At 40.2% G+C, this 21,038-nt stretch overlaps 1 protein-coding gene across 1 annotated transcript in view; it reads right to left on the minus strand.

The window, feature by feature from the left end:
• Nucleotides 1-11,606: 11,606 nt before the first annotated feature.
• The window catches only part of LOC136392595 (myosin-4), a 28,919-nt gene continuing 19,487 nt past the window's right edge, over nt 11,607-21,038 (minus strand). The window contains exons 28-40 of the mRNA XM_066364879.1: nt 20,467-20,593; nt 18,345-18,463; nt 18,017-18,213; nt 16,582-16,765; nt 16,333-16,498; nt 16,105-16,229; nt 15,518-15,826; nt 14,719-14,922; nt 13,351-13,476; nt 13,091-13,261; nt 12,902-13,006; nt 12,702-12,797; nt 11,607-11,875 (exon numbers count right to left, since the gene is read on the minus strand). Of these exons, the coding sequence (XP_066220976.1) occupies nt 11,723-11,875; nt 12,702-12,797; nt 12,902-13,006; nt 13,091-13,261; nt 13,351-13,476; nt 14,719-14,922; nt 15,518-15,826; nt 16,105-16,229; nt 16,333-16,498; nt 16,582-16,765; nt 18,017-18,213; nt 18,345-18,463; nt 20,467-20,593 (2,082 nt within the window). The 3' untranslated portion in view covers nt 11,607-11,722. The remainder of the gene's footprint in view (nt 11,876-12,701; nt 12,798-12,901; nt 13,007-13,090; nt 13,262-13,350; nt 13,477-14,718; nt 14,923-15,517; nt 15,827-16,104; nt 16,230-16,332; nt 16,499-16,581; nt 16,766-18,016; nt 18,214-18,344; nt 18,464-20,466; nt 20,594-21,038) is intronic.

Here is a 21,038-nt window from a genome sequence, read left to right on the forward strand (position 1 = left end):
CTGGTCTCAGTTTTTTGCTATAGTTTTAATATTTTTTAAGTGAGAGGAGGGGAGATAGAGACAGACTCCCACATGGTCCCCAACCAGGATCTACCCAGCAACCTCAGTCTGGGGCTGATGCTCAAATCAACCAACCTATCCTCAGTACCTGAGGTTGATGCTCAGACCAAACAATCTATCCTCAGTGCCCAGGGATGACACTCGAAGCATTGGAGCCACTGGCTGCAGGTGGGGAAGAAGGAGAGAAGGGAGAGAGGGAGGGGGAGAGAAGCAGATGGTTGTTTGTCTTGTGTGCCCTGACTGGGGATTGAAGCTGGGATGTCTGTACGCTGGGCCAACGCTCTACCACTGACCAACTGGCCAGGGCCATGAAGAGTTTAGATCATTGTCTTTCTTACTGTTTTTTTCATTACTGCTCTCTGAGGAGAAAAAAAATTAAGTTAAGTTTAATTTCTCTCTAAGAAATGAAATATTAAACAATAAGATTTTAATTACATAAATTTTTATTTAATTTAATTTCTCTCTAATAAGAAAAGTAATGAGATATTTTTAAAAGGTAGAGTTGAGCTTAGGGAGTCAAAAGCTATTACAATATCTCAGGGTTCTTTTTTTTTTTTCTACAGAGACAGAGCGCGAGTCAGAAAGAGGGATAGATAGGGACAGACAGACAGGAATGGAGAGAGATGAGAAGCATCAATCATCAGTTTCTCATTGCGACACCTTAGTTGTTCATTGATTGCTTTCTCATATGTGCCTTGACCGTGGGCCTTCAGCAGACCGAGTAACCCCTTGCTCAAGCCAGCAACCTTGGGTCCAAGCTGGTGAGTTTTGCTCACACCAGATGAGCCCGTGCTCAAGCTGGCTACCTTGTGGTCTCGAACCTGGGTCCTCGGCATCCCAGTCTGATGTTCTATCCACTGCGCCATTGCCGGGTCAGACTATCTCAGGGTTCTTATTGCACTCCTGAGACCTAATTTTTACCTGTCAAAGAGTGATATTATCTCCCTTGAAAAAGCATATGTTAAATGTTTGAAAAAGCATTTGCAGTCACTCAAAGTTGACAATAAAATTTTATATTTATCTTTACAATTGAACTTGTTTATTGATGCTTTTAATTTTGTCTACTTGATCTGTTATTTTTCTATATCTGTAAGTTAAAATCCTCTACTGTGATGGTTTTCAGATTTGTCAGATTTTTGTTTGCATAATTCAAATATTTTTGTGAATTCCATAGAAATTGTGATCATTGTATCATTCTCATAGATTGTATCTTTTGAAATTAGCATAGGAATTGTCTCTGCCACTTTTTGAATTGTTTGACCTTGAATTATATTTCTAATATTTTTCTATATTTGCTTTTACTTTTTGGTAGAATATATACAATTTATCTTTTTCCATACTTTTATTTTCAATCATTTTAAGTTATTTTATTTTGCATCAAACTTTGAAAATGTAAGTATTTTTAAAACCTATTATGTGGTCATTTTTTAGTAGGTAAATATTAGAAGCAGAAAACTGCTTGGCATATTTTTTATGGTGTGCACAATGTTTTAAATATTACTGTAACTAGCCAGATGTTATATTATATGATTTTAGGCAAGTCACCTAACATCTGTAAGTTTCAGTTTGTTCTTCTGTTAAAAAGGAAAATGATATTTCTTCACCGCTTCACAGAATTAATGTGAGTATTCACTGAGAAACATATGTAAAGCATCTAGCATAGTTATCTGGCAATGTAAAAAGTATTTGTTAAACATTGGCTATTATCACTCTATTTAAACTTATGTAAGGGGTAGGGCTCTATCACTGTGAGTCATGGGATATTACTAGAGTCTTTTAAACAAGGAACTGATATCATAAGATCTGTGCTTTAAACACAACTATGGCAGCAGCATGGAAGATGAATTGGAGGGCTGAGACAGAGATAAGGAACCCACTCAAGCAGTTGTTGTGCTATTTTAGGGAAGAGTTGAGGACCTGAACCAAGCCAACAGCTCTTGGAAAAGAAAAGAGGGGGTGAGATCAGGAGGTATTTAGGTTGTAGATTTGACTCTGCTTGCTGCTGGTAAAATAGGAATATTTTCAGATGTTCAAGGATCACTTAAATTTATTGTACTCCAAGACAGCTAAAAATAAACTGAATTTCTCAAAGTAATTTTTTCACGGAAAGGGAATAGACTTGGAAGTAATAGAAAGGTTAGAGACATAACATGATGGAGAATGACAATATTAGAATTTGTAGGAAAAGAACAATCATTTCCAGGAATAATAAGCTTTTACCAGATAATGAAATAATAGGCTACTTGATAGCAAACATGTTTTAGAAATATGGTGATTAACACAGTGTAAAATTAGTGTAGATGAAGACAAGTAGATCAAAATGGGTTTTTGCAAGGATAGAAGTTTAGTATATTAGAATGGTAGCATTTCAAATCACTGGGAAAAGAAAGGACTATTCAATGAATGAATGAGAATTATCTTTTGAAAAACTATTAAATTGGGTTTTGGCCTGAAAACATTTGTAAAGAGAAGTTCTAGATCAATTGAAGTCTTATGACAAAACAAAACTTTAATGTGTGTGTGTGTGTACCCCTCAAATCAAGAATAAAAGGAGATACATGTAAATAGAAAAAAATAACCCAAAAATAATTTGTGGGAAAGGCAATACAAATAGCCAATAAATTTCAAAACATACCCAACTTCAGGAGGTGCAAGATCAAATACAACTTGTATACCTCACTTATCAGGTTGACATAAAAAATTTTGATAGATTATAGATAGTGGTGTGGGGGAGTAGATGCTCTGATATGTTATGGATAAGGGTGTAAAATTACAGGGAAATTACATTTTTTGAAATTTAAAATTTCAGTAATTTCCCTTCTTACTGTCTTTCCTAGAGAAGCACAAAAGAACAAGAAGGTATGCCAAGGCTGTGCATTTAGCACTATCCTAATAGCAAAACTTTGGAAACAACTTAAATGTCTATTCAGTTAACTTGTATTAAGTGGCCACCTGTTAACTGTGGTGGTGATCTGGTTATAGGTCAGTGGCTGAAACCTGAGACTCACCTTAATCTGAGATTAGGATCAACATAACGCATTTTCTACTTGTTTTATTTGAGGCATAACCCTCAAAGAAAAATAAAAAACCTTATTTAAAATAGCAACAATGAAGTACAGATAAATAAATAAGGGAACTAAACTGTGAAATATATTCTGCTAAAGTTTATTTATTGGTATATTCCAACCCTTTTCCAATGTGCAGATCTCTTACACAATTCTTGAGTGATAACACATTTCTTTTAATTTAGAGTCAAGCTCTTCCAAGGTCAGGTTTATATCCCTTGTCCATGATCTTCTTGCTAGTATCTACTTACAATTAAGCTCAGGGCAGCATTAAGTTACTGTTTCTAATGATCCTTTGCTCTGTGAGTTCTTGCCAAAAATTAGCTTACAATTCCTAAGATTTCCTTTGGCCTAACAATGTCCCTGTTTTCTCTCTCCAGTGAGGAATAGCAGAGGAATAATAGCCACTTAAGGCATCCCTACCTTTACTAATATGAAACTCTGTAATTATCTCATTCTCAGCCAAAGGAAACAACTTGCCTTTCATAAGATACCAAAGAGGAATGGTATTTAGATGTATCCATGTTATTTCTCATAGTTCATTTCCTCTTATTGTTGCTTAATAGTATTCCATTGTGAGAATATACCATGTTGCATTCATCTACTATTTTGCTGATATTCTTCTTTTGTGGACATAACTTTCATTTCTTTTGGTTAAATTCCAAAGGAGTAGAATTGCTATGTCAGAGGGTATTTAGGTGTGTATTTAATTTGTAAGAAATGGTCAAAACACTTTAAAAACCAGAGTTGAAGCATTTTATATCCTTACCAGCAATGTGTGTAAGATACACAGTGTGTCCGTAAAGTCATGGTGCACTTTTGACCAGTCACAGGAAAGCAACAAAAGACGATAGAAATGTGAAATCTGCACCAAATAAAAGGAAAACCCTCCCAGTTTCTGTAGGATGATGTGGCAGCATGTGCGCATGCGCAGATGATGATGAAACACCATGTATACAGCGGAGCAGCCCACGGCCATGCCAGTCGAGATGTGGACAGTACAGAGGAAAAAGTTCAGTGTGTTCTGTGGCTCGCTAAATTCGAATCCATGACCAAAGTGCAATGTGAATATCGGCGCGTTTATAACGAAGTGCCACCACATAGGAATCACATTACTCGGTGGGATAAGCAGTTGAAGGAAACCGGCAGTTTGGTGGAGAAACCCCGTTCTGGTAGGCCATCAGTCAGTGACGAGTCTGTAGAGGCTCTACGGGATAGCTACCTAAGGAGCCCTAAAAAATCTGTGCGTGAGCCCACATCGAACTACACTGAATAGGTATGAAACTGGGAGAGTTTTCCTTTTATTTGGAGCAGATTTCACATTTCTATTGTCTTTTGTTTCTTTCCTGTGACCGGTCAAAAGTGCACCATGACTTTACGCACACACTGTAGTTGCCTAGCATCCTTGTAAACATCTGTCGTCAGTTTTTAACGATTTTAGCCATTTTTATGGATGTGTAGTGGAATCTCCTTCTGGTTTTAATCTTAATCCTCTAGAACAGTGATCTTGAGCATATTTTAATCTGGTTATTGGACCTTCACATACTTTCTTTTGGAAGTGTCTATCAGTCTTTTGCTCCCTTAGACTGTATTGTTTTCTTTTATTGTTTTATATTTATTTTTCATATACAACAAAGTTATTTGATACATATATACTTTTGTTACATTTATAATGTCCAGGAGTTTAGTTGTTCTTAGTGAAAAGAATAAGGAAAACTTGATCTTCCTGGAAACAGAATTCTCCTTACTGAATATTTTTAGCTCTATCAGTTACACAATAATTTTGGATAATACATGTAAAATACCTAGAACTTAATGTGGCACATATTAAATTCTTATTCATTATGCATTCTACAAATATTTCTTGAATACTTGTTAAATGACAAGCAATGTTCAACTCATTGTACATTTAACGGTGAACAAAACAAAGTCCTGCCCTTTGTGGAGCTTATATTTTACAGAGGGAGATGGACATTAAATAAATTAATGATCAATTGGTGATCAGTTGCATAAAAAGATTTAAAGCAAATCAAGGAGATAAGAAGTATACTTATCAGGGCAGGGATAAAGGATTGCCTTTAGATATTGAGTAGTCAGGGAAGGACTCTCTATTAAGATGTAATATGACCAGAATCCTGTGCATAGTAAGAAGCAAGCCATATGGATATCCAGGTGAAGAGTATGGGCTCTTCTCTTCTACAAAAATGACAGAATACTGACCTTGCGTCTAGGGGAAGAATATGATCAGAACCTTTCACTGGTCAGGTTACTCCAGAAGTCCTGGACAATACCTTGTTTTCAAGATGAAGAATCAGACGATCTTGGTCTGGGTCTTGGCTTATCATTTATTAGTTATACAACAGTTGACAAACCACTATTGTTTTTATATCTAAGTCTTTCCTAGAAGATTCTGTTTGTTTCACATCATTGTGAGTGTCCAGTGACTGGGAAACTGTACATTGAAACATTTTGTAAATAAAACAAAGGGTCTTACAATTTAACATATTAAATTATATAATTGCAGACAGTACTACCCAACTTGGACTCCAAGGCTTTTAATTTGGATCTTAGCAATTATTTAACTCAACTTCTTCATTTTATGGATAAAGAAACTGAGGTCCTGAGGGATTTGGCTGAATTTTTGGTGTCAACATGGGGCTATAGGATACCATATATAGAAGAATGATCCAAGATGGTGGTAGAGTGGGTGGATGTTACACTCACTTCCTCCCAGGACCAAAGTGATCTTATAACTAAATTTAAGAACAATCATCCTGAAAAACTAACTCAAGACTAAATGAAGAGGAGTCTTATAAACAAGGACTCACAGAGAAGCTTCACTGACACTGGTAGGAAGGGTAAAGACTTGAAAATGACTGGCTCCAATCACTCAAGCAGCAGCTAAAGTTCCAGAGGGATATCTCAGTATCAGGGGATTTCCTCTGAGAGGTGTGGGGCCTAAACCCCAAGCCAGGCTCCTCAGCCTAGAGCACCAGAGTTAGGAAGAGGTGCTCACATAGCATTAGGTTGTGAAAAGCAGCAAGGTTTCTGTCAGAAAGAGACGAGTCCACAGGGACACAGGCACCCACCCTCTTAAAGGGCCCATTCACAGAATCTCAACTGAAGCCGCTTACCTTTACCTCTGGCAGAGGGAGGGATGTGCTGACTAGAATTGCATGAGGAGAGTCTGAGGTTTGTGGCTCTGGGCAGAAACATGGGGGCAACAGCCCCCAGGCTCTGTGCTGAGTCATTCTCTAGTACTGCAGTCGCATCTTTTTTGGGTGGAGCATTCCCTGCAGTTTGGCATCATCCTGGGGGAAAGCAATCACCCCACTCTCTAGGCTCCTTCTTGCCCGACCTCGCAGAAATTAAGCCCTGCTAGGAGTCAGTGGCCATGGCCAGGGAGTAGAGGCCTAGACAGACTAAGGGGATGACACTGACTCAGTTGTATGGCTTTGAGTGGGGGGCCATTACCCCCATTTTTCCTGTGAATTGAACTGGTGCTTCCCCCCTCATAGGAGAGTTAGTAGAACCACTCTCTTGGCTGCTGGTAGACCCACCCTGTGGATTCCAGAGGCTCCAACAGCACGACCCCTAGTGGCTCCACCCTGCTGAGATCAGGGAAAACTCTAAGACAGACTGAGACCTGTGTCACACCTGCCACCTTTCCTGAAGCCTGACTGGCATCTCATCCTCAGGGGAGATGGACTAACCATTATCCCAATTCCACCAGAGCTGGCTGAGCCAGCTGGTGGCAGATCTCAGGGTGCCTGGAACTTTTGCTGACCTGCCCCTGGGCCTGGTGCTGGTAAGAGCCAACCTTGCTGTGCAGCTTGGTCCATCCTGCATGCCCCTAGTTCAATATAGGTAATAGCAAACTGTGGGTTGCTTGTAGCTCTAAACAGGTTGTTGAGGGCCAGTGTCTTACATTGGCCAATAACAGGTTTCTTCCCAGGAGGCCCAGAACCAATACACCCAGTGGCCAACCTCAGACAGCACCAGAGCAGGATCCAGTTAGCTTCACAGCAGCATAGCCAAAGGGAGAGCTCAACAGGCAGCAACCCAGCTAAGGCAAATTCAGCTTCCTGTGGTCGACACCTGCACAGCAGCTAGCCTGCTTTTGTTGGGGTAGATCCTTCAACCTTGACCTGAAGGTTGATCCCATGCATAACAAGCCAATAGCAATCAAGACTCAATTACAACAGGAGGGCCCACATAACTCACACAAGAGACATTCCTGGAGCACCCAGCTCAGGTGATCTAGGAGACTGCACTACTGGACCCAACAGAGCACCTACTACCTAATGCCACCTCATGAAGACTGGGCATCATAGCAGATCTATCTAATACATAGAAACAGACCCAAAGAGTCAGCCAAATGGGAAGAAAAATATAGGCCAATAATCCTGATGAACATATAGGCTAAAATCCTCAACAAAATATTAGCAAACCGGATCCTGCAATATATTTAAAAGATCATGCATCATGATTGAATGTGATTTATTCTGGGATGCAAGGTTGATACAACACCCACAAATCAATTAACATGATACACCACATAAACAAAATGAAAGATAAAGTATTTGATAAAATTCAGTGCTCATTTTTGCTAAAACCTCTTCAGCAAAATAAAAATAGAGGGAACATACCTCAACATTATAAAGGCCATATATGACAAACCCCCAGCCAATATCATACAATCCAATTAAAAAATGGGCAAAAGACCTGAATAGTCACTTTTCTTAAGAGGACATACAGATGATCAGTAGACATATGAAAAGGTGTTCAATGTCACTAAACTCAGAGAAATACAAATATAAACCACAATGAGATATCAACTCACCTGTCAGAATGGCTGTCATCAACAAATCAACAAACAAGTGCTGGCGAGGGTGCACAGAAAAGGGAACCCTCCTACACTGTTGGTGGGAATGCAGCTTGGTGCAGCCACTGTGAGAAGTAGTATGGAATTATTCCAAAAAATTAAAAGTGGAACTTCCTTATGACCCAGTTATTCCACTTTCAGAAATATATCCTAAGAATTCCAAAACACTAATTTAAAAGAATATATGCACCCCTATGTTCATTGCAGCATTATTTAATATTCCAAGATCTGAAAACAGCCCAAGTACCTATCAGTAGATGAGTGGATAAAAAAATCTGTGGTCATTTATACCATTGACTATATGCAGCCATAAAAGTAAAGGCGTGGGGCCAGTCCATTTTGCATCTCCACCCTTCTTACCAGTCTCCATGTGACTTCTTTTGTTAATTCTTGGTTGTAAGACTCTTCTTCATCTAATCTTCAGATGGTTTTTCAGGACGATTGTTCTTAAATTTAGTTATAAACTCCAGTGTGGTCCTGGGAGGAGGTGAGTGTAACCTCCAACTACTCTGCCACCATCTTAGATCCTTATTTTAATGCTGGATGTCTTAAAACCCTGAATCAGCCCTCAGCAAAATTGTGAGTAAATGGCCTTTATAGATGCATCTTGTTATGCCCCTCCTTTCCCTTGTCAAGGATGCCTCCCCTTCAGGCATATCTCAGCATCCCTTTTTATGACATGCTTTTTTAGTTGGTTAGCCAATATTTCTAGCTATTAGTCAAAATTAGTATATTTACAACTTAATAAAAGATTAAATAAAGTGAACACCCTGTAATATGTCAAGTATTTGGTCTCTCGTAGTAGGATACTTAGATATAAGGTAGATAGAAGAGTAAGTAATATTTTGGAATAGAAAGATCTCGAGTTTTTTTCTTTTCTTGATAGCTGTTTAGTTATTTGAAGATTTGTAAATTGAGCTGAGGGGAAAGATTCATGATATTTCCAAGAATCAATGTCTGTGGTCCCAGAATTCACTTTTAGTAACCATGATGTTTAAGTCTTCAGAACATGGAAAAGTAAAGAAACTGGCTTTATTACAAATCCTTAGGAGATTTTATTTGTGGAATATTGTCTGGCTGGATACCAAAAACACTAGGGCATGGTCATCTCTGTCTCAATCAATCCCTGTGTATACATTTTAAATAGGTTTATCAATAAGTTAGAGAAAACCTTTCTTGCCTTTGTAACGTTTTACAATCTTCTTCCAGTCTCAGTTCTTTTCCATCACAGTGCGTCATACTGCTACTTATCAGGCAGGAGTAAGACTTAAGCTACCTCCGTTATTCTACTTCAGTGCTGTCCATGGAGACAGCATCCTTCCTTCTTCTTGCGTGTATTCTGTTAGGCTTCTCATATCAAGCATCAGTAGGTTAGAAACTCTTCCTAAATCTCAGTGATCCCTCATATCAATTAAAGAAAAGGCAAAGAGTATTCTAAGTATTTCTAGATTATAATGAATGGTTTTGTTGTAAGAGATAAGGCAATAAGCCCATAAATCACCTACTCTGTAAAGAATATTAACCAAAATAGCTGTGACTCTAAATTCTTTCTGCTTTAATCAGGGACCCCAGAATAACTGACCCATCTGTAATTAAGTCAACTCCCAAATGTCTACATAAGCAATAATTTAAATAGTAGACAGAATAATAAAGCAATTGCCCAGTGCTTTTGAGGTCAGTAGGTTAACTCTAGAGAGTTTAATTAAAATTTGATAATAAATGCCTGCTCGAAGCAGGATATTTCATTAGTCTTTATTATGACCTAAGTGAAAATGCATAATTGTTTTCTATCTCCTCTAAATCCTCTTCTCATGAAGCAGGTTTCTTATTACTGACGAGGATTCCTGTATTGGGGAAGGCGAGTCCCTCAGGCAGCCTCCTCATTAGAAAGGTATATCCACCAGAATAAATTGGTCCTCTACTATCTTACTTTTTAATAAGTTTAAATGTCCACACAATGAAGCCAAACGATAAGCTTTAAAAACTTTTAAATAAGTGAATAAAACCACTCTGGCAATGGCTATGATAAAATACTGTCACATCCTTTTTGCGATTAAATAAATTTTGTTCCTGATTCCACCTTAAAATTTGAATGGTATTGAGAAAAATCAGGTTCCTTGATAAGGAACACAGTGTGTTGAAATTAGGTAGCAGGTTAATCAAAATAATTATCTAAAAAGTTCTGTCCCTTTTTGTCTTTGCTTTTTCTGGAAAGGGAAGAATTTCAGAAGAAAAACAGTTTTCCCCAAAAGGAAGTACACGGAATCACTGGGAGGTGTGAATGCTGTGGAACTGCAACTTCTTCGGCGTTGTCTCTCAGTCATTTCTTTTTTTCTTTTTTTTTTTTTTTTGTATTTTTCTGAAGCCGGAAACGGGGAGAGACAGTCAGACAGACTCCTGCATGCGCCCGACCGGGATCCACCCGGCACGCCCACCATGGGCAACGCTCTGCCCACCAGGAGGTGATGCTCTGCCCACCAGGGGGCGATGCTCTGCCCCTCCGGGGCGTCGCTCTTTTGCGACCAGAGCCACTCTAGCGCCTGGGGCAGAGGCCAAGGAGCCATCCCCAGCGCCCGGGCCATCCTTGCTCCAATGGAGCCTTGGCTGCGGGAGGGGAAGAGAGAGACAGAGAGGAAGGAGGGGGGGGGGTGGAGAAGCAAATGGGCGCTTCTCCTATGTGCCCTGGCTGGGAATCAAACCTGGGTCCCCTGCATGCCAGGCCGATGTTCTACCGCTGAGCCAACCGGCCAGGGCCCCTCAGTCATTTCTTTACACGAGTATTAGAACCCAGGTTTCATCTGCATTCTCGTTCATTTCCATCACTGCCACCTCCAATCTGACCATTTTATAGCCTTCCTAACGTCATTCCAGGCTCGGGGCTTCCCTGTACTCCATCCTCCATACCACTGCCAGAATCGTGTCAACTCTTCTCCTTGCGGAATCTAACCCCTTTGATGCGTGTCCTAATTTCCAGCCCTGCAGATGAAGCAGGAAGGTTTTATCCTTACAGTTAGCTGTACCTTCCATCTCTGGCCCCCTCGGATGCCTTTGCTCACGGAGCCTACATTTAAGCTACTCTGAAATCCCATGCTCGTTTTCTTCTTACCAAACAACTGTCTCCACCTCTCTTTCACCTGGTAAGTTTTCTACTCCTGTTAGGGGCTAGCTCACAGTCCTCTTTGAGAAACCTTTCTGAACTCCCCAGGGTAGCAGCTCACTCTATGTGACTGCCACACTTTGTTTTTATATTAATACTTCAGTCAGAGTTACCATACTGTACTGTAATCTGTTTGAACTGCTGTCCCTCCCAGTGGCCTGAGCTCCTCAGAGAAGGGATGGCTCGTTTCCTGGGTGCCTGTTTCTGTGCACACACACACTTGGTACTCATTAAAACTGGTTGAATGGAGCTGAGGGTGCACTGACCACCTCACGTCCTCTTAGAACACATAATTTCATTTGCCTTCTGTTAAAGTTCCTGTATTGGCCACACTCATTTTTGTCACCATCTCTGATGGCGGCCAGTAGGAGCTTAATGAATGTTTAATAAATGAATCAGTTCCAGTAGCACTGTAGAGCTTGGTATTGACACACACGTATTTTAGATTGCAAAATTCTCTGATTTTATTTCTTTGATACTACAGCGATGTGTGAAAGTGGCAAAGATTTTCACATTGTGTGCGTCTCTTTGGTCACCTCTCAGCATTAGAAGGGATCACTCTTCACTGACGATCTTTGTGTGCACCTCGCGGCTCTTCACCCGCAGCTTGTTGACCTGGGACTCGGCGATGTCGGCCCGCTCCTCGGCCTCCTCCAGCTCGTGCTGGAGCTTGCGGAACTTGGCGAGGTTGACGTTGGATTGTTCCTCCTGAGAAAAGAAATGCATTTGAGAATGCAAGGAAGTTTGACATATTTGATTCTTACCGCTGATAAAAGCAGCTACGGGATCTGCTTCACGAGTGAGAAAGCAAAAGGTTCTGCTATTTGGTGACATACTTACTTGGGGGCAGGGCATGCGGCACCACCGCCTCAGTGATTGGGTGGTGTTCCAACCCCCCTGCTCAGGAATGGGCGGGGCTCCAACCCCCCTGCTTCGTTCGTCTTTCTTACTTATCTCTTCTTGGCAAACTTAAATGCTACCGTGACCACAGGAGGATCAACATATCGGGACCCTGAATGCGTCTTATATCTATGAAACAAACTTTTAAAAGTTGGCGCAGTGGTAATGTTGAGTACAGAAAACCTTAGGAACATTTCAGAATTAACAGGATAAGAAGGAAAACTGCAGCCAAATTAAAAAGAAATGTCCCGAGATGGATTTTTTTATGAAGCTGAATGAGGTGTAAACCTCAGAGGCTTCATCTGCACAGTCCCTATGAGTGCGGGCAACATAGGGCTTCCAGAGGGAGTGGTACAATGTTCTAGACAGAGAGGGGATCGGGTTGGAACCAAGAGGCACTTCTGTCTGAGCGCGTCTGGAAAATTGCTTAAAGACTTCTCAGAACCTGAATCTGGAAGACTCCAGTAACTCGTGGTAAAATTTTCTCATTCTAGATACTCATTTTCAAACCTAATTTTGTATTCCCAATTTTGTGTTCTTTGCCCTAGAGAAAGCCTCTTAAAGACTGTCCACTTCAGGCTCCACAGAACCTGGCCTTGCTCCTTGACCTTTCTGTCTCGCTGAGGATACTCACAGCCTCTTCAGCTTGTCTCTTATACGCTTTAACTTTGGTTTGTAATTTGTCCACCAAGTCCTGCAGCCTGAGGACATTCTTGCGGTCCTCCTCGGTCTGAAGTGAAAGAGGTAGCAAATAGACTTGTGTCATTATTTGAAAACAACTCATTTTTATTCTCTTGAAAATAAAATTTCGCAAACAAGGCAAGGGTTGGTCACCTGATAAGTGAGCTCCTTCACTCTCCGCTCGTGTTTGCGCAGGCCCTTGACGGCCTCCACGTTCCGCTTCTGTTCATTTTCCACCTCGTTCTCAAGTTCCCTCACCTGGCGAGAACAAAGGTGTTTAACCACTGGCTGCCACTAGCTGCGTGAGCAGGCTGGGAGTCATATGGGGTAGTGGAGACCCACCCTGGCCTCCAGTTTCTGGATCTGCTTCTTCCCGCCCTTCAGGGCCAGCTGCTCCGCCTCGTCCAGACGGTGCTGCAGGTCCTTCACCGTCTGCTCCAGGTTCTTCTTCATCCGCTCCAGGTGGGCGCTGGTGTCCTGCTCCTTCTTCAGCTCCTCGGCCATCATGGCCGCCTGATTAGTAAGTAAATCAAGAAAGTAAGGAAGCCTGGCAATGGCAGGTAGCCATGTGTTTTAGTAAAGCAAACGCTCGTCTTGCTCACGTCAGTGATGGCCTTCTTGGCCTTCTCTTCTGCGTTGCGTGATTCTTGGACGATGTCTTCCATCTCGCCCTGGATCTGGGAGATGTCTGTCTCCAGCTTCTTCTTGGTGTTGATCAGGCTGGTGTTCTATTTTAAATTAATAAAAAAAAAGAGAAAAACCTATTATAAATATTTACATTATCAATTTTATTAGTGTATACAGACATAAAGTTTTGACCTAAGAAGTGTTTGGAATAAAAACCAAATCAAAAGTTGATTCTAGGTTTATGCCTTCTCTTCTTTCTACTCATATTTAATTTTTTATATCATAGTTATCTGACAGTTTATCAGTTGCTGCTTGTAAGCACAATACACTATTCCTTCCCCAAGAACAAATTTAACTTCTGTATCATGTAGCTCCACACAGCTCATGAAAAGTTGACTATTAATTTTTAGGTGTTCATGTTTATTATATTTTAAGTGCATAAATAGCATCATTATTGGTTCAGAAAATGATGAGAATCTCTTATATTTTGGAAACTTGATAGTATTTGAAATATTCAGTAAATTAAAGGATACTCATAATGAATAAGAAAAATGATGCATTTAAATTTAAATTTAAAATTATTTGTAGTTTGTGCTTTTAACATTTCTATGATGGCTGTTTCTTTATATTGTAAATTTTAAAAGTATATAATAATACATGTTTATTGTAAAAAATAGTAGAACATACAATTTCACAAAAAGAGACAAGGAATGAACTAATGAACACTTTTGTTTATCCTTCTGGATGTTTTCTCTATATTTTTAACAAAAAAGATGACACTTATATATTATTTTTAAGTTTTTTTTATCACTTACTATATTGTCAACATCTTTATGGCAATAAATGAATACTACAGTGGCTGCTTTTGTGAGGATAGACTACCATTTATGTAACAAATCCAATACAAATACTGACTAGTAGCATTGATTACTTCCATGAGTTTGAACTTAACAGATTTTTTTATATCCCATGAAGTTAACTTTATTTGCACATATGATACATAAAGATCATGCATTGGCTTATTCTTTCTTTATTTTACTTATACGCCATTTTGAGTTGCAAAAGACAAGATGGCCATCGATGTTATATATATGGTTATTTGTGGAGGGGGCGATCTTCTGTGCTTTATTTACTAAAGTTTCTAGAACTGAAAATTATTTCAAACAAATATAATGATGCCATCCCATGAATATACTTGTGAGCGAGCTGGGTCTCAGTATGTACATTTTCCAGAATTCCAAATCCTTGCCAAGATTTCTCCTGACTGTACAAAGAAGCTTGTTCTCCTGAATGGTCTTCTGTTTCAGGGAGTGCATTTGCTCATCCCTAGTCTTGAATCTCACCTGGGTGTGCAGGAGCTGGACGCGCTCGCTGGCGTCCAGGAGCTCCTGCTCGGCCATCCTTCTGCTCCTCTCCGTCTGCTCCAGGGAGGCCCGCAGCTCCTCAATCTCGGCCTGCAGCAGGTTGGCTCTGCGCTCCACCATGGCCAGCTGTTCCTTCAGGTCATCCTGGCTTCTGATGGCATCATCCAGGTGTAGCTGGGTGTCCTGCACAGAAAGAGAAAATGACTCTTACTCATGGTCTGATTAAAGAAATACAAATTTAGGGTCATGTACATACACTGATCTTAATAACTCAGAGTATGATTAGATAGGAAAATTCCGCAAGTCTCTTTAGTGACAACTTCTTTGTAGCCTAGCGGAGCATTTCTACTCAAAAGAATATGATGTTATAATATTTTTGATCCTGAATCATAGAAAAATACTATGGCATAAGCCATGAAATTTTGGATCAGGAAAGTATTCTTAGAGATTAGCTAGTCTAATGGTATTAGTTTATGTACAGTAAACAAGTGAAATCCAGATAAATGAAGTGATTTATTCAGTGACATGTAACTAAACTCTCTCATCATTTTCTCTGTCTCCTCACCCTTCTTTGTCTCTTCAGAGGACAAAGTAGGTAAACTCTGTCCTGGGCTTTCCAGAATAAAGCTGTTTTCTAGCTGTATACATAAAAATTTCAACTAATCAGCATACTATTTAGAGGACTTAATGGCAGTTAGTCCTCATAAAACATCAAGATGTGAGTGACTCAGTGACATCCAGACTGCAGGATATACCATGTGTGTTTACCCCAATGTACCTTCAGTATTCCCTGTGTGTTTCTCAGGTTCTTGATGGCCTCCGCGGCCTGGCGGTTGGCATGGTTCAGCTGGATCTCCATCTCATTCAGGTCCCCCTCCATCTTCTTCTTGATCCTCAGAGCGTCGTTCCTGCTCCTGATCTCGGCGTCCAGTGTGCTCTGCATGGACTCCACCACTCGGAGATGGTTCCTCTTCAGCTGGTCAATTTCCTCATCCTTTTCAGCAATTTTCCGGTCAATCTCAGATTTCACTTGATTTAACTCCAGTTGGATGCGAAGGATTTTGCCTTCTTCATGTTCAAGAGATGCCTTTTGAGAAAGCAGCATTTAGGTTACCTAAATGTAATGTTCTAAGAGCTCTTTTGATTTGTACATTGGGATAAATTCTTCAAGAAGGCATTTAAAAAACTCACAGACTTTTGTACATCTTAATTTAGCCTATTAGTCCTGCATTCCCAAAGTACAATTCAGTATTTCTCACTGTATTATATGAGTTACCCCATAAAAGTCTGCAGTATGATTGATCTCATTTGCTATTAATTTTTCAACTTATTTATAAAGCATAAGTGAGCAGACGAGACATGTACCTCCGCCTCCTCTAGGGCAGCCTGTAGTTCACTCTTCTCTTGATCGATCTGTTTTTTTATTTTCTCCAGCTCATGGATATGCTTTCCTCCCTCTGCAATCTGTTCCGTCAGGTCAGAAATCTCCTCTGTAGTTTAATAAGAAAAGACCAAATTCAGTTGAGAAAAAATGAAAAATTAGGAAGATATCCCTCTTACCATTTTTGGACTAGAACGATCATAAGGACTCACGTTGCAGGTTCTTATTCTCTCGCTTTAGGGTTTCAAGGTGATCCAGGGACTCCTCGTAGGCGTTCTTGATCTTGAACAGCTCAGTGCTGAGAGAGCGGGACTCCTTCTGGGAGGCCTCGAGCTCAGCCTGCGTTTCCTCTTGCTTCTGCTTCCATTCTGAGAGGACCTGAAAAGCAGTAAATCATCAGCAGTGCAAGGAGACAGGGAGACCAAGTGACACACGGCTGAAGTGTCAGCAGGCTGGGCTACCTTGTCGAAGTTCCTCTGCTTCTTGTCCAGGGCGGCGCAGGCGGCGTTGGACCTCTCCACGTCAATCATGAGGTCCTCCACCTCGTTCTGGAGCCGCTGCTTGGTCTTCTCCAGGGAGGCGCACTTGGAATTCACGGCTTCCACGTGCTCCTCGGCATCCTGCAGACGCTGGGCCAGCTTCTTCCTGAGAAATTGGTCAGTATTTGAGTGACTAAGAGCACAATCGGAGTTACCGCAGTCACCTTTATAAAGCTGCTAGCTAAGAAAGCATATTTTCCCCAAGATATTTTGTTCGATGTCTACAGGTCTTTAAGCTTTTCTAAAATATCTTTTCAGAGTCCATTTTAGCTCTTCTAGAATTCTCTTTTTCCCAGAGAATTCTTACCTTTATCTCAGGGGTTGTCAGACATGTATATGAGGCCATTGGTATGTGTGTGGTGGAAAAGGAGGAGGTGGAGAGAGAGAGAGAGAGAAAGACAGAAAGAGAGAGAGAGATGAAGCCCTTTTGCTGATTGAGCAATGTGAAGAAGTGAGGGCGGGTCAGGAAGAAGGGACAGCAATGAACTGGAGTCGTATCAAAGAATGTTAGGCTTCTTAAACATTTCCTCTTGACAATAGAGGAACCTGGCTCAAAGTGACATGCTCAAGGTCATTTAATCAATCAGTAACCTTTTGGGTTTGTTTAGCTCAGAACATAACTATTATTTCATTATTACACTTCCCAAACATCCTCCAGTCTTACAGCTCCCCTCACCAGCTCGGCTAATTTTTGACCTCTTCCAGCCAACACTCTCACCTAGAACACCCCCTGCGCACGCTTGCCAGTCCCTCCCATTCTGTCCAGTTCTTACAACTCCCAAGACAAGTCAGATTCAGAGAAGCTTCCTTCGCTGGGAATATAATGGTTATTTTCCTATCATGCATGACTCCCATGAGTTTTATTTCACAAACTGCATGTTATTAGTAAACTCATTGGTACTGGTTATTAGTTAAATGATGAAAGGGTATGATAGTCTTATTCTGAATTTCCAATACGCCAGGTAGAGATAAACTGATTAGTGTTCATTATAATATTCATATCAATATGCCAGATAAATCTCAACGTCTCTATATTTTATATTAAAGGAAATTAATTATACTTAATTTTTAAAGGGTATACTGATAATTATTAATTCACTTTGGTAGAAAGAAACTTAAGATGCTTTCGTAATAGACCAGAATAAGGAGAGTGCTCTGGTCTTGGTCCATACATGGGGCTGTAGGAAAAAGAATTTGGTGGAACCCATCACTTTGCAATAAAATAGAATGAAATCCTGTACCTATCTCCATGCCTGGAATATTATCTTTCTTTTATTTACTTATTTATTCATTTATTTATTTTGTTGTTTTTAAACTTTAATTTCTTTCTGCCCTCTCCCCCACCAAGAGCACATACTTGGCCTCCTCCAGCTCCTCCGTGCGCTGGATGGCGTCCGTCTCGTACTTGGTCCTCCACTGGGCAACCTCGCTGTTGGCCTTGGACATTGCCCTCTGTAGCTCGGCCTTGGCTTCCTGCTCCTCCTCGTACTGTTCCCGCAGCAGGTCACAGTCGTGGCGGGCTGACTGTAGGGCGTGAGCCAGCGCATTCTTGGCCTGAAGTAACCAAAAAGCGTGTAATGTCAGTTTATTATGTTCTTATCCATCAATATTCTTTATGTGAAGTTCAATAATGTCTCATGCTGAAAAGTTCAAGTGATTGAAAGTATCAACTGGAGAATTCTCACCTTAGTCTCCTCTTCCAGCTGCCTCTTTAATTCCTCGATCTGTTGGGTGAATGCTTGTTTGCCCCTGGACAGCTGAGACACCAGAGCATCTTTCTCATCCAGCTGGCGTGAAAATTCACCTGTGAGAGACAAAACATGAGTGATTGAGTTCTGTTGTCTAAGAGAAGAATAATTTGAAAAATGAAATAAGATTAAAACTCTCTTATTTCTTAAAGAAATAGAACAAAAACCCATCAGATTTATATGAACCATAAGAAACCCTGAATAGCAAAAGCAATCCTAAGGGAAAAGAAGGAAGCTGGAGACATTACAATACCTGACTTCAAACTATATTATAGAGCCACAACAATCAAGACAGCATGGTATTGGCAGAAAAATAGACTCTCAGACCAATGGAACAGAATAGAAAGTCCAGAAATAAAACCACATGTATATGGTCAAATAATTTTCAATAAAGGGGCCAACAACGCACAATGGAGAAAAGAAAGCCTCTTCAACAAATGGTGCTGGGAAAACTGGAAAGCCACATACATGCAAAAGAATCAAACTCGACTACAGTTTGTCCCCTTGTACTAAAATTAATTCAAAATGGATCAAAGACCTAAATATAAGACCTAAAACAATAAATTACATAGAAGAAAACATAGGTACTAAACTCATGGACCTTGGTTATAAAGAACACTTTATGAATTTGACTCCAAAGGCAAGGGAAGTGAAGGCAAAGTAAATGAATGGGACCACATCAGACTAAGAAGCTTTTGCACAGCAAGAGAAACTGACAACAAGACAGACAGCCAACTAATTGGGAGATGATATTTTCAAACAACAGCTCAGATAAGGGCCTAATATCCAAAATATACAAAGAACTCATAAAACTCAACAACAAACAAACAATCCAATTAAAAAATGGGAAGAGGACATGAACAGACACTTCTCCCAGGAAGAAATACAAATGGCCAACAGATATATGAAAAGATGCTCATCTTCATTAGCTATTCAAGAAATGCAAATCAAAACTACAATGAGATACCACCTCACACCTGTTAGATTAGCTATTATCAACAAGACAGGCAATAACAAATACTGGAGAGGCTGTGGAGGAAAAGGAACCCTCATCCACTGTTGGTGGGAATGTAAAGTAGTACAACCATTATGGAAGAAAGTATGGTGGTTCCTCAAAAAATTAAAAATAGATTTACCATATGACCCAGCAATCCCTCTACTGGGTATATACCCCCAAAACTCAAAACATTGCTACTTAAAGACACATGCAGCCCCATGCTCATTGCAGCATTGTTCACAGTGTCTAAGACATGGAAACAACCAAAAAGCCCTTCAATAGATGACTGGATAAAGAAGATGTGGTATATATATACTATGGAATACTACTCAGCCATAAGAAATGATGACATCGGATCATTTACAACAACATGGATAGACCTTGATAACATTATACGGAGAGAAGTAAATAAAAAAAACTAAGAACTATATGATTCCATACATAGGTGGGACATAAAAATGAGACTCAGAGACATGGACAACAGGGTGGTGGTTATGGGGGTGGAGGGTGAGGGGAGAGGAAGGGGGTGGGAGGAGGAGAGGGGCACAAAGAAAACCAGATAGAAAGTGACAGAGAACAATTTGACTTTGGGTGATGGGAATGCAACATAATCAAATGTCAAAATAACCTGGAGATGTTTTCTCTGAACATATGTGCCCTGATTTATCAATGTCACCCCATTAAAATTAATAAAAAACAAACAAAGAAACAAAAAACTCTCTTATTTCATAATATGGAAAGAACTCATGAAGTTTGATGCTGTTGAGAAGACTATTTCTTGCTCTTTCAAAAATGTGTGAGCTTTCTTTGATTTTTAGGATTTGGGGGTTTTGAGTAATGCTAAGGAAACAAAAATTTTCTCAGCACAAGGAGCTTAAAACTTTTTTTATGGCTTATGGACCCTTTTCTTTAACCATCTCACAGTAAAACGATGAAGGAATAACAAATCAATGGTAAATGGCGACACGTGGCCCACGAAATGATTTGTGTTCCCTAGGTACATAGTGGCTGTGGTCTGCCTTTCATTCACTCTGCACAAGAAGGGCATAAATATGTGCTCACCTGATTCTGTGTGTAAACGCGCCCTCTGGGCTGACAGCTCATTTATTAAGCGCTGCTGCTCCTCCTCCTTTGTTTTCACCTCACTCAGCTGGTCCTCTAGTGTGCGGCACATCTTCTCAAAGTTTCCCTGGGGTGGGGGGCACAAAACCGTGAGACGGTACATTCCTAGTTGTACGTCTGCGATTCAGAGATCTGTAAATACTTGTGGAAAGCGACTGAATTTGATTTACTTTCCATCTACCTCAAAGCCCTGCACGGTGCCTTGGATAAAGAGTCACATAATTTTGCCTGAATGAATAAATAAATGATTGTGAAATGACTGGAAAACATAAGCATCATTTAACTCTGCATCTGGTTCCTACCGCCCACTAGTGGGCATTCCAACTTTCATGGTGGGCAGTAGCGGAGCAACCAAAGTATAAATAAAAAGATAGATTTCACTATAGTAAGTTGTTTTATAAAGATTTATTCTGCCAAACTTAGCGAAAATCTGACATAAAGTACTTGGTAAGTAATTATTATTATATGCTTTAACTTGTTGTAACTCTCCTTTATAAATTTTATAAAGTAAA

This window comes from Saccopteryx leptura, chromosome 2 (assembly GCF_036850995.1).
Source record: "Saccopteryx leptura isolate mSacLep1 chromosome 2, mSacLep1_pri_phased_curated, whole genome shotgun sequence".
Classification (NCBI taxonomy): domain Eukaryota; kingdom Metazoa; phylum Chordata; class Mammalia; order Chiroptera; family Emballonuridae; genus Saccopteryx; species Saccopteryx leptura.